The 13,512-nt window shown below is 33.9% G+C and overlaps 3 protein-coding genes and 1 non-coding gene across 8 annotated transcripts; 1 reads left to right on the top strand and 3 right to left on the bottom strand.

Moving 5' to 3' along the window:
* Positions 1-274: 274 nt before the first annotated feature.
* LOC106778063 lies at positions 275-1,207 on the top strand. The gene has a single exon (XM_014665951.2). The coding sequence runs from the start codon at positions 352-354 to the stop codon at positions 1,060-1,062; it is 711 nt and encodes a 236-aa protein (XP_014521437.1). The 5' UTR covers positions 275-351; the 3' UTR covers positions 1,063-1,207.
* A 152-nt stretch (positions 1,208-1,359) lies between these two features.
* Positions 1,360-3,621, bottom strand: LOC106776985. 3 transcript variants are annotated; one of them, XM_014664474.2, is made up of 4 exons: positions 3,226-3,484; positions 3,132-3,136; positions 2,967-3,034; positions 1,360-2,556 (listed from the first exon to the last, which is right to left on the bottom strand). In XM_014664474.2, the coding sequence occupies exons 3-4, from the start codon at positions 3,026-3,028 to the stop codon at positions 1,587-1,589; spliced, it is 1,032 nt and encodes a 343-aa protein (XP_014519960.1). In that variant the 5' UTR covers positions 3,029-3,034; positions 3,132-3,136; positions 3,226-3,484; the 3' UTR covers positions 1,360-1,586. The 3 variants fall into 3 exon arrangements, with proteins under 3 accessions (XP_014519960.1, XP_014519959.1, XP_014519961.1); XM_014664473.2 differs by lacking the exons at positions 3,132-3,136; positions 3,226-3,484 and adding an exon at positions 3,498-3,621; XM_014664475.2 differs by lacking the exon at positions 3,132-3,136.
* A 950-nt stretch (positions 3,622-4,571) lies between these two features.
* On the bottom strand, positions 4,572-4,644 carry TRNAA-CGC. The gene has a single exon. It is a non-coding gene; the product is annotated as a tRNA-Ala (tRNA).
* A 1,098-nt stretch (positions 4,645-5,742) lies between these two features.
* On the bottom strand, positions 5,743-11,719 carry LOC106777574. 3 transcript variants are annotated; one of them, XR_001376965.2, is made up of 12 exons: positions 10,454-11,718; positions 9,998-10,234; positions 9,046-9,175; positions 8,789-8,941; positions 8,433-8,677; positions 8,215-8,284; positions 7,705-7,911; positions 7,108-7,343; positions 6,703-6,781; positions 6,487-6,624; positions 6,154-6,403; positions 5,743-6,070 (listed from the first exon to the last, which is right to left on the bottom strand). XR_001376965.2 is itself a non-coding variant. In XM_014665204.2 (11 exons), exons 1-11 carry the CDS (start codon positions 11,392-11,394, stop codon positions 6,221-6,223), a joined length of 2,619 nt encoding a protein of 872 aa, XP_014520690.1. In that variant the 5' UTR covers positions 11,395-11,718; the 3' UTR covers positions 5,743-6,220. The 3 variants fall into 3 exon arrangements, 1 of the variants encoding a protein (XP_014520690.1); XM_014665204.2 differs by having other exon boundaries at positions 5,743-6,403; XR_002665989.1 differs by lacking the exons at positions 5,743-6,070; positions 6,154-6,403 and having other exon boundaries at positions 6,558-6,624; positions 6,703-6,794; positions 10,454-11,719.
* Positions 11,720-13,512: the final 1,793 nt, after the last annotated feature.

Raw genomic sequence — 13,512 nt, 5'->3', positions numbered from 1 at the left:
ATCACAGCGAGAGGTTCAATAACTGTAGGAATGGGACAAGATATTTACCTCACTTGTTGATTCATGTCTGGTAAAGAAGCCGTGCGAGATGGCCTTTGGTAATGAGAAACTATCTCCCACAGTACTACCTGAGATCACGTAATGAATAAAGTTCATCCAACCCTGATTAAGAAAACTCATATACCAGAGTTTATATTATTTCCTGTCAAAGTTAATATAAACTTAGTCCTATGCTGAAACATTACAGAGTTCATAAATTTAAAAAAATGGAGGGTCCACTGCAAGACAAAAAATTCCACGTAAATAGAATTGGCTTGAAGGCAAAAAAACAAATAATCAAATAAGCAGAGCATGAGCTATGGTCCTACCCACCTCTTCACACGCTGCAAATTTCTACACACACTCCATGTGCTCCTGGCTTTTGTTGTGTTTTGTTTTGTTCTGCTTTGGTTTGTTGCATTCATCATCTTCATCACATCACATCCCTTAGATACTTCCTCTCTCACAGCCATGGCGAAGCCCGAGAACCGCACGAACCTGGCGTCCTGTTTTGTGGCCACCATCTTCCTGATCTTCCTCCTCATCGTCGTCTTCCTCCTTTACTTCACGCTGTTCAAGCCCCAGGATCCCAAAATCGCCGTCAGCGCCGTCCAGATCCCTTCCTTCTCCGCCACTAACGGTACCGTCAACTTCACCTTCTCTCAGTACGCCTCCGTCCGCAACCCTAACCGTGGCACCTTCTCGCACTACGACAGCTCGCTCCAGCTTCTCTACCACGGCACACAGGTCGGCTTCATGTTCGTCCCCGCTGGAAAGATCGCCGCCGGCAGGACTCAGTACATGGCCGCCACGTTCACTGTCCAGTCCTTCCCCTTGGGCCCGGGGCCCACCTTAGTGAACGGTCCCAGCAATGTGGGGCCCACGATGGAGATGGAGTCGAAAATAGAGATGGCTGGGCGCGTGAGAGTGTTGCACCTTTTCAGTCACCACGTGGAGGCGAAAGCTGAGTGCAGGGTCGTCGTCGCTCTCACCGATGGATCCGTGTTAGGCTTCCGTTGCTAATTGCTAATTCTTTCTTCTTATTTTGTTTGTAACCGTAAACTATTGTAACTGTAGGGGTTACCACATTAGTATCAGGAGCTTAATTCATTTTCCAAATTATGAAAAACTAATTTAAGAGAAAGAAAAAAATAAAACTTACTATAATTAATTATTAAACCATTATGAAAAGTTAAAATAATTGTCAACTTATTTTTTTTCATTATATATTCGATTAGGTAAATATAATTAAAAGAACAACTGTCAACGTACTTTTTTTCTTACAACATTAATATAATTGGAAAAACATAGCTCAATAGATATACCAATATATTTACAATCACCACAAGAATTGATAGTATTATAGAGTTTGGATTCCACGCTTTCACAAAGAAACCCACCAATATATCACAACAATCTCAAGAATTTTTAGATTTGGCACTGGAGCTAGGATTCCACACTTTAAAAAATCGATTTCACATGGAAAACCAGAGACAGCATAACTCAATTCACATCTACCAAGCAGTATATTACAACTACAAGAACGATTAGTATTGGTAGAGCTTGGATTCCAGGCGTAAGTCGGGTTTCCACCATTGGTGAATCCCATGAGCTTCTCTGAAATCTCGTGAAGGAGTATGATTAACCGTTAGAGATGCAGAAGGAATGAGGTGAAGAGGTTCATCAGATTCCTTCCCCAAAGCACCCATCAGTAGACAACCAAGGGAGGTTTGGGTGGCTAACTTTTCAATGCTTCCTGCACCAATCTCCTCCATTTTTGTTCTGTGCTCAAAGTATCCGACATACTCACAGCAGATAGGGTCAGATGGATTCACAAATAAGCATGGAACCCAGGCAGACAAAGCAGCAAATGGATCAAAGGACAAACTCTTCTTCTGCTTAGCCTTCATAGCAATGGCAATTCCTGCTGTTACTACACTGCCAGCAAATCGAAGCCCGTGTTTCAATTTCTTATCCTTAATTCTCTCAATTGGAGCAGATGCATATGGAGGGTTGAACAGAAGAGACTGAATAAATACGCCTGTCTTGGCCATGGTTTTCCCAATGAGCATTGCCATTGCTGATCCTAGAGAGTGACCAGCTAACCAGATATTTGAACCACCCACAGTGGCCACCATGTTTCGAACAGCTTGGATAGCTATCTCAAAGCGTGATGTCTGATGAAGCCCATTTCTCACGAAGTGGATATCCAACTCAATGTCACGGGAAACTGAGTCTGCTTTGGTTATAGTCCCTCGAAATGCAATTACATAACATGGACTTCTGTGTAAAGTGTCATTGCATATAGAAGTTGGCGGCTTGAACTCATAAATTGCACCAAAGATGGAAGAATCAACATCGTCAACAAGTGTTCGAAGCAACTGAAAATGGAAGAACGTCCACCATGGCAATGCAAGAGCATCGGGACCTTGTCGTCGTTCTTGTCTGTCCTTCTCTAAAACATAAACACCTTGGACCAAACTAGCAGCAACTGACTTTCGATGATGTGCATTATCCCTATATATATGGAATGCTCTATTGACTATTAACAAATCCCAACAGCCAAAAAGAAAACACTGATAAATTTTTAGGATTCAACATCTTATTAATCAATTAAACTAATACTGCATTGCAGAAGCTTTATGCCAAAAGGAAGAAGAGTCTCTAACTATTTTAGTTCTTTGACAAACTGTGTATTCCGTAAAATTTCCAAAGAAGATATATAGTTCTCAGATGTCACTATTTATTTGCAGATATTTTGATGTAAACACGTCTTTATGGACACTGAAAATTTGCATTATAGCATGATCAAGGCATATCAGACATGGTGAAGAATAACTACACAGAACAAATGAGATTATTTAAGAACAAAATGGGAAAAAAAAATAAGAAAAAGAAGGAGCGGAAGATTTGTTCAAAGATCTTACCAGTCAACACATGTTAAGTGTAAGGGTCCAGAGCGATCAAAATATTCCCTCTCAGAAGCCATTACACCCTACAATTCAAAAAGAAAAAAGAAATATTCAATTATCAACAAACACAATTCAAAAACTGAAAACCATAATCCACAACCCAGTGGCTGCATTACATACATAACCTGCAAAAGAAATGAAGATTAAGAAAAACTGAGATCCGACCACAACAAAAACCCAGAATGCACAAAAGAAAGGTTTTTGGCACTCAAACCTCACTCTTGTGAAGCAGAGTATGTATCCTCTGCTCAATCAATAACCTTTCATACACACGATTTAGTGGAAAAAACCATCTTTTGTATCAAAAACATGCCAATGCGCATTCAGCTTTTGGCATTCCACGGTTTGATTCGCCCAAAAATTATGTTTGTGAAATTGAGATCCAGCTTATAGAATAAAGGTAAAAGGGCTAAAAATTAAAATAGAATATAATGAAGAAAAATAAAATAAAATGCAGGAATCAATGATAAAGGAAACTCTGTGAACCTTGAGGAAGAGAAAATCAGGGAAGAGATCGCACAAGAGATTAATTAAAAATGGAAATGAAGCCTTAATGTCGAAGTGGTTTATCAGTAATTGGTAGAAGTATCAAAAACGTCACCGTTTCAGATCCAAGGGAATAACTGAGGTCGCTTTCTGATGCGAAATGTTAACTAATTTATTTATAAGAAATTATTTTTTCACATAAATTTATTATATTTATTTGATATTATTTTTTACTTTTCATTTTAAATATTAAAATTTATTTTTAATAATTATTTTATATGGCATCTTATTATTACTTTTTATATACATATTAGCGGACTAACTCATTGTGCCACGTGTGCTAATTATATACATGTATGAGTAAAAATAAATAATTTATATTTTTGTCAAATATTACTATAAATCATGACTGCATCACATCACATAGAAAAAAATAAAGTTCAAGTCTTACATGGTCAGATTTATCAACTGATCTAAAACTGAAATTTATCATAAAAAAACTACTCTAATTATCAAAAATTAAAAACAACAAAAAAAATACCAGTGTGTAGTTAAAGGTAAATAAAATAAAATAAAAAAACATAATTAACATATAATTCAAGATAAATTAAAAAATAAATAAACAAAACTAGTATATAACTTAAATAAATAAATAGAACCGGGAGTGAACGAAAATAAATTAAAATAACAAATAAATAAGATTACTACAAAACTTGGAATAAATTAAATAATATAAATATAAATAAATAAATGAAGAAAATAACAATTAAAAATAAATAAAATAATATATTAATTAAAATAAGTAAAAATTTAACCTTACTCCTTATTATCTGATGGGTTTGATATACTAAAAGCATAACAAATATAAATATAGAAACCAAATCGTTAACTATGATATTTTGTTCTAATTGAATTTTAAATACAGTTAGACACCTATCATAATGACCATTTTTTGTTGATATCAAAATTAAATTGTATAATATAAATAAATAATGAGAACAGGGAAATTAAGTAAAAAGTACTGAATCAAAAATTAAATATAATTATATCATAAAATATAAAATTTTATTTCAATGGAGGTGCGGGGAATCGAACCCCGTGCCTCTCGCATGCGAAGCGAGCGCTCTACCATATGAGCTACACCCCCAAGTTGGTAGTATTTCTAACTGTTATTTATTTATTGATTTATAAACAAATAACGTGTTATTGTAATCAATAATTAATAACAGAAAAAATAAAATAAATATTATTTTCACGTAAAATTTTGTATAAATTGTATCCAAAGACAGTAAAAATAGCAGCAACAGAAGACTCTGCTACAACGCTATAAGACGATGAAGAGGAAGAATAACTTGTGAATTTCTCCATACGGTGCTTCCTGCACTTTCATGCTTTCCACCTTCAACCGATACTCTTCGAAATACTATTTATATCCTTGTGGAGATAAATAAAGTTAGAGTGTTTTTATTGTGTTGTAAAGGTTGTGGTATCATTTCTGGTGGTGGACGGTGGTGGTTGGTGATGATTCGTAGGTGGATATGGTGTTTCGTACTCGTCGCCGGCGTTGGTAGGAGGTGATTCTAGTTCATTCATTTTGGTTGAGGTTTTTTTTTTTTTCACTTTAAGTTTTGGATTCTGTTGTTTGGATTTGTCTTGGATTCAATAAAGATTTTCCGATTGCAGAATTTAAAGATACAGTGGATTACTCTGTTTGGAAATGTTTGGGATTATATAATCTGAAATGCATATATTTATGTATTAGGAATTGGATAATACTTTGTAGTGTCTCTTCACACACAAAATTTATAAATTATTTTATAAAGATTTGGAAGAAGATATTGATCTCTTAAATTTATCACAACTTAATGGTAGAAATAGCATTCATAGCAAATAAATTATAAATACCCATAATTTATAATATTCTTATAAATATATGGAAGACCATATTAAATTTATAATAGTAAAGCTAATATAGTATCGAATAAAATACACATACCAATTTTATTATAGTATTTTCATAAAAATCAGGAAGAATTTATTAAATATTTTGAATATATGATAATTCAATTGTAAAAAGAATATTTGTATAAGATAATAAGAAATACAGTATATTGAAATATATCTTAGATACAAAAAAAAAGACCTTCTATATTGGTTCTCTGATCTTGAGATTCGAAACATTAATTCAACTGCTAGTGAAACAGAGGTTTGAAGTTAACTTAATTGTACAGTTCAGGAGAAAATGTAAATGTAAAATCTTTGCATAGATCCATGGACAACACATTTTTAGGTCATTAGAAAATTTCATGTGGAATTACACAATTTAATGTAGTCTGTTTGGTTGTTTGTGGGTATATAAACTTTCTGACAGTAAAAGATCTTTACAAACCTCAAAAAATTCAAACAATTTTCGGACTTTCTTTTCATTCTTGTTGTCATCCCAGCATATTGTGAGTAGTTAAAACAGAAAAAAGCAAAAATAAAAATAGAACGCAACCATGATAGCTTTCTGCATGCCAGAAGATAAACTCTTCCGATATCTCAAAGAAATCCCAAGAACCAAGCTTCTCCAACTGCAATGCCATTGGTCTCAGTCTTAAATTAGCGTGCATGTTAGTATAAAATGCATAAAGATGAAAACACCACCAAACTTCACCTCATTCAATGAGTCAGACTGCAGTGAAGATTGTAGCCATGGACTAAAATTTTCAACTTTTGTTTTCTTATTGCCTACTTGACCGGCCAGCTTCAGAATCTTTGAAAGATGAGCTACCATATGATCTCCAAACCCCTTTCCGGTGTCTCCTATTGTCAGTTTGATCCATGACATTATTTCTGGTCATGCTATTTCCTTGGGGTTTCTTTTGAGAATTTCTTGTTTCTTCTTCAGAATCAAACTGTGATCGCTGCAAAAAGGGAATAACGAAGAAATAAATACTCTCCAAAAGTTTGTAGAGTCACACCAGTCAGATGAAAATGCAGAAAATACCTTGGCAGGATCTGACAGGACTGCATATGCTTCTCCAATTATTTTGAAAAGTCTATCAGCATCTTTGCATACTTCTTCAACGATATCCTTCCATATCTGATCATCTCCATTGTCACTTCTGGCCAAAGATTGGACAGCCTACATAGTACTTAAATAGTTAAAATGATTTCTTATGTATATGAGGAATTAACAAAGAGAAGAGACTAATCAAACAACCTTGTCTGGGTGATGTCTAAGTGCAGCTTTGTGATAGGCCTTCTTGATTTCAGATGATGAAACAGAATGTTCAACTCCTCTGCCATCACAATCTGAATCAGCAGATGCCTTAAATGATTGATAATATCAAGATAAATTTGCAACAGGCAAGGCTCTATAATGACAGCATTCTATTTCTGTCACACATTAAACATTACTTCCACTGATGACAAATTCTAACATAAAACATGTTTAGTTTATCTGATTCTCTGATGTTCTGGCAATTATAAAGAAATATTTCCCCCTACATGTACAAAAATGCTGGCACTTAAACAGATGATTGAATCAACGAAAGAGAATGAAGTTATACTGATTAAGATACTAAGTAATGGTAAATAAGTACAAATTATTAGTAGAAGAGCTTACAAAATGAGGTACACATCAAGATGTATCCCCTTTTTGGCTTCCTCCTCTATTTCGGAAAGCCAAATTTGGTTATCTTTCAAATCATTGGCATATTTGACAGATCTATCAGATATGCCATGCTGATTGTTATTTTCCCCATTCTCTTTCATGAGAAGAGAGATAACTCTCCTTATATCGCTCGCTGCTTGGTCATAATCTCTGATCATCTCATATAAAGTTGCACGCCTGGAAAGTGCCTGGAAGATAATAAATATACATACATTATCCTCAAATCATTTAACCAATGTGAAGATGAAGTACTAATCCAAACAAGTCATTTAGTATCTCTAAAAGACGAATATTTGAAAAATGCTAAAAGTGAAATGTTACAGAGTAATCGAGGAAGGTTGAGGAAGCTTTAATTTTTGAAAAGCAAATGTGCCACTTATATAACCATTGACAAAGCAATATCATAAAAAATGACAAGTTTGTGAGGGTCTTTTCCTTTTTGTTACAAGATAACCCTATGTAGTTTAATCCTATATATATCAATTTATCTCTCCATGTGATATCATTCTCTGATCTAAACAAAATTAGTTTCACTTGAAGAGAGAAAACCTTCAAGTATCTTCCATCAAGAGCTATGGCCAGATTGCAATCTGCTATGGCATCAGTAATTTGACCTAATGCTTTATATGCAGCTGCACGGTTACCAAAGCAGACAGCTGTAAATGGGCGAGACTCCACATTACTTGATAAAGCAGCCGTATAATGTTCGACAGCTTCCTCATATTTTCCTGCCTGAAATGCTTCATTCCCTGCAGTCTACATTTGAATACATTTTGCATTAGTCCTACTATAAGAAATTCATGCTACAGTAAAACGACAAAAACAAATCAACTATGGAGAACAAGTGCTTTCAAGATAATAAATTTAGCATTGTAGCTTATAAATGACTTCTTGTGTGTCCTTTGACAAAAGGGAAAAGTTGTATCAGAGAAGAACAATGATGCAAAAAGGGCTGTTATTACTTCCCTGACACTTACGAGTTAGTTCCATGTTAACCAAACAAGATGATCGTATACAAAAATCATGTAAAAGATGTCACGAAATGCAGAATAGGCTAACCTTATGATGCAAGAGCTCACGTACAGTTACAGCTAGTGGCATTAGGGGCTCCAAAACCTTGCTTCCACTCCTGCAGGGACATTATCAAAGCTGATGTCCATATTAAAAATAGGTATCACCATCAAAATATGTCCATCTTTTTATTCCTTTTCAATGTACTTTTGAGGATCGACCGGAGAAGGGTGAATGGATCAGTTTTCAATGTTAATAATACTTACTTGTTCATGGCTGATACCTTGTCCTCTTGTCCCTCCAACAAAGAAAGACCCTCTTCAAGTTTTCCTAGGTGAAAGTAGGATTTAAGCATCATTGAGCACCTCCAAAACCTGAAATAGAAGCCTTTTGAAAGCTGTGCACTGTCCAGATCTGTCACTATGCAATCAGCATCCAAAGGATATGAATTCTTCTCGGCAGATCCAAAGGTTTCCTCACACAGCTGAATCACTTCCTCATATCTGCATAGCTGATAGTTAAAACAAAAGTTATCCAACACAGGCTCAACTGCACAAACAGCTTAACGCTGACTTTGACAGTTTTAGTAAAGTGTCAGCATATTATAAGACAGAAATCAGACCATAAAAAGAGCCTCTGCTTTCATTTCAAGCAATTTTTCAGAGTACGAAGTTATCGCCAATGCCTCATTTATATGTTCCAAAGCTTTTTCTGCATCAACAGCTGTTCTTCTTTGCAAAAGTTCTTCAGAATGATTGATTAATTCCGATACTTTCTGCCATCCGTTAAAGGTTGTTATCAGTTCAGGAAGAGAAAGGTGAAAAAGAAAAGATAATGTTCAAAGTCATCCATGATCGAAATAACTTTAAACTGTCAAACCTGCGTCTTTTGCAATAGATCAGAGGCTTCCGCGACAATTTTTTTATCTACACCAACATCGGTTCCTGACTGCATGCACATCTTGGAATACTCGGACGCATCTCCAACTTCTCCCAAAGCAAGGAAACAACTTAAAAATGGTGAAAAGAAACAAACTGAGGGATACATCATCTATTTTAATTACTAAATATTGAGCATTTTAGTTGACAAATGCAATGTGCTTAAGCACACCAGCATAATACAATTTTCACAATATCAGAGACACATTATAGACTAAGTAGAACATTTAACCAAAAGTCCTCTCGAAAGTTTATGAAACTTTACACCAAAGCCAGAACATCTCCAACATAAAGTTATAAAAACTAAAACAATGTAATGGTTGGAATGCAAGAACTAGGTATCAATATCAATATGCATGTTACTTATCTTACCAATAAAAGACAAGTTGCAGGAAGAATAAAAACCTCCTTGACATTGGAGCCTTATTTAAACAGATTGTGTGATGTGGTAAAATCCTAACATTTAAAACTTGAGTTTGTGGTTTTTTTTTTTTTTTTTTCTGTTTCTCTACCTTTACAATGCCTACACATATCCAATGATTTCCTTTGGCACACCATTAATATTCAGTAAAAACCATAGTTGATGCTTCCTTCAATTTACCCTGTAATAATGAATACAACATCATATATCATTAATCCGGAGGCTCTACTCAGCAGGCAAACAGACACCAATCACCTATTGCCTGTAAATCACCATTACCAGCCATCAACCATACCCCCATTAAACCTTCGATCCAACTGTTTTCTACCCAAGATTCACGCAAGAAACCACTACTTTTAAAATTTTATATCCATGTGCCTTAGCCTACGTATTCCTTTGTCCCGAAATCAAAATTAATTTCATATTACTTAAATCACCATCCACAAAGATTAGAATCAAAATGGGACCTTACTTTGCAGCTCTAAGTCGCACCCTGAGGAAATTTGGATCAATTTCGGCAGCCAGCTTACAATCTTCTATTGCATCTCTCATCCTACCAAGAGACATGCGAGTGGCAGCACGGTTGCTATAGCAAAGCATCAACGCCCGGCGACATCTCTGAGATGCTTCTTTAGACGCACAGTTAACTCCTTGTGTGTAATAATCCTCGGCCCCAGACAAATTCCCATTTTTATAGGCTTGGTTTCCTCTGTTACAAAGCATATCCAGTATCGTGAGTATGCTATAAAAAGAAAGTAACTACCTAAACTTTTTGTTTGCTTGCATCATGCAAGTGCCATTTTCCTGAGTGTTCACTTTCCCTATAAATCCATTGTGTAATGGCTATCTGATACAAGTATTATAAAATTAAGAACATCATATAACCAAGTGATAGCAAGCAAACTAAAAATATATGTACAAAACTAACCTGAGTCGCCACTTTTCACAGGCCTCTTCAGCTGCAATGGTTGAAGCAGAAATGGTAGCAAGTTCCTCCTTTATCCCTTGCACCTTATTCACCTCTGAACCCCTTGTTTTGGTATGAGGAGAAGATGCTTTAGTTTTCTGACCTTGCTCGGGTGTTAAAGGAGAAGGAGCTCCAAAAAATGGTGAGCCAGTCACTGATGATAATGAAATAGGACTGGAGCTGTAAGTATCAAGATAACTTTGGCCAACTTTTGCCCAATTCATCTTTTTGGGAGGACGTTTCTGGCTAGGTGATTGCACTTCAGCAGAAAACGTGAAACCAATCCCACTCGTATTTCTTGAACCTGAATCACAATCAAGAAAGACCAAGCCATCACCATTGTTTGTTATACCCACTTCATCATTTGCAGACTTCGAGCTTTCACTTTCAATTCTATCATTCGGATCATCATCGCCACAATTAGTATCCAAATCTTTACACTCTGAAGAATCCTCCTTTGTCTCCTTTCTCTCTGTCTCTGTACCTAAAGCTTCAGTTTCATTCTTATTCAACGACTGATGAATGCATGTGCTGTTGCCAATCCTATCCACACCAAGACCAGATGATTCTCGGGATGTCACATAGCTTTTTGGTGACATGTCAATCTTTGTCTTCCAAAGAAAGTCAGCTCCCTGGAGAGGGATGGAAAACTTCTGCTTTGCTCTACTTTTATTCATCCTGGGGGTGCCACTCTGTTCCTTCTTTGCACTGAATTTGAATTTATCATGAGCATCGCCAAAGAGATTACTCTTGAGTGGTGGTGTTCTAAACTCAGGTAACGATGACCCAGAAGAATTCCGTTGTTTGGATGTGAACACAAATCCATAATCTCTTTGATCTTTGCTCTCTTCAATTTTCAAGTTGGCGACATCCTCCGAAGCCAAGTTCAGTTCTTTTTCCATTTCAAAAACCGCCTTTGGGGATCACAATTGAAGTTTCATTTCCAAATTCGAAAAGATTGAAATGTAGCGAAGCGAATCGGTTCCAATCGCGCGTGAATCTTCGGAGAGGTTCTCACACAGGCGAGGTCATCGGAGCTCCGGCGAGGGTCAAATCGGAGGCACAATTAACTGTGCTCATTCCCCTTAATCAGAGAGTTTTGATGGCAATCATTCACAAGAAAGAACAAACGAAAACTGCTGTTAGGAATTTTTGGCAACCACCGTAACATCCATAACAATGAAGATGAAAAGACAAAAAGTACAAATTTTTTGAACAAACAGGGTATGTTCCGATGTTATTCAATCATAAAATCATCGTTAATAATTTATTAATAGTAAAATATAATAATAATTATCTAAGAACCGTTAACCTAAAAATAAGCACTTTGTGTTTGTAATCTATGCGTAATGAGACGTGGACTCAAAAATAACACGGACGTTGGAAATTACTAAAACAGTGTAATAACTTATAGCAGTTGATGATAAATAAATATCTACAGAAACGGATTTATAGTTAAACTGACAATTTTTAATTATATGATAATACATTTTTAATGCTAACGTACAGAGATTAAACTAAAAAAAAGACTAAGAATTAATATAAATTTGATTTTTAGTGACTTCTTTTATTATATTTGGGTTTAGTAATCATTTTCTTGAACATAGTACAAAAAGTTTTAATCTTCGAAAAAATGTGAAAAAAATATTCAAAAATTAACAAAATATTTAATTATCTGGTATTATTTATCAATAAAATTGAAAATAAAAAATTATTTAAAACATTGAATGATAATTAAATATATCTTACTATTTTCATCGAGAAAATAAGTTTTGAAAACTAAACCTTGAAAAATAACTAAATTAAAAAAATATGCTCAAAAATCTAAAAAGAATTTAATGATGAGAAGAACTCTTAAGCTCCTTGCTATACTTGATTACTCTTCTATTATGAGTTGAAAATTCATTATAATTGTTAAGTGTGTGGATTGGTTAGAGCATTTTAGTTAATGTTTAATTAAATTTTTTACTAATAATTAACATTTTTTGATAAAAAGAAAACAATAAATTTTGAGTTTGATAAGTTTTAAATTTAAACGAATTTCTTCGTAATTTTGTTGAGAGAAAAAAAAATCAAATAAAATAAAATAAACGATGTACAGAGAGAAGTTTTCCATAAGTATATAATTGTGTCAAAGGTTTAAAAAAGTAATGGATCTATGAACATTATAATAATTTAATTTAATGTAATTATCTCTTATAATATTATAAAGGATTTATACTAATATTATATAGTGTTTGGGTGTATGGGATGGAGGTTAATTATAAAATACACTCTAAAAAAAATATGATAATATTAACATAATGAATATAATTAATTTATCACATTATCTTAAATTTTTATTATAGATTTTAAAATAAATTTCAGATTAATATTAATCTAATTATGATATAACTGATAATAATTTTGTTTAGATTTAACATACTTTAAATTTTGTTTAATTTTATCATTCCACAACCGATTTTTTTTGAAATCTCAGATTAACACTACCGTCCGATCTTAGATTATATTATACACGTAGCAAACACTTTGCTTTTTTTTTTTTTTTGTTTCTAAAGTTATATTTTATGTAAAATTAATACATTTAAATTATTATTTTATCAACATAGTACATGAGATATTGTGTGTTTCGAAGATGAAAATATTTGTTACGATTTTATCTAAAAGGATATATTAATTTATGTTAAAAAAATATATTAATTTATGTTAGAAATGAATTTTAAATCTAACTTAATTTTAGAAAACGAGTTTGTAAAGTTACTTATACACATTTAATTGATGTTAGTCGATGTGGACTTGTAATAATTTATTCTGTTATTATTTAGAAAATGAAAATAGAATTGCAAAATGTTATTATTTAATAGAATAGCTTTTAAAATGTATGATGCACTTTAAAGAGAGTTGGTGGAAGAAAAGGGTACTTCTTTCTTCTTTTTCTAACTTTCATTATATTATCACGTGTTTGTCTCCTTTTTAGGCTGCTTTTTAGTTTTTGGTTTTACACTTTTTTTCACTTTTCA

Source organism: Vigna radiata, chromosome 11 (genome assembly GCF_000741045.1).
Source record: "Vigna radiata var. radiata cultivar VC1973A chromosome 11, Vradiata_ver6, whole genome shotgun sequence".
In the NCBI taxonomy this organism is placed as follows: domain Eukaryota; kingdom Viridiplantae; phylum Streptophyta; class Magnoliopsida; order Fabales; family Fabaceae; genus Vigna; species Vigna radiata.
Note: the sequence above shows the minus strand (reverse complement) of the source record. Positions and strands in the feature narration are given on the sequence as shown.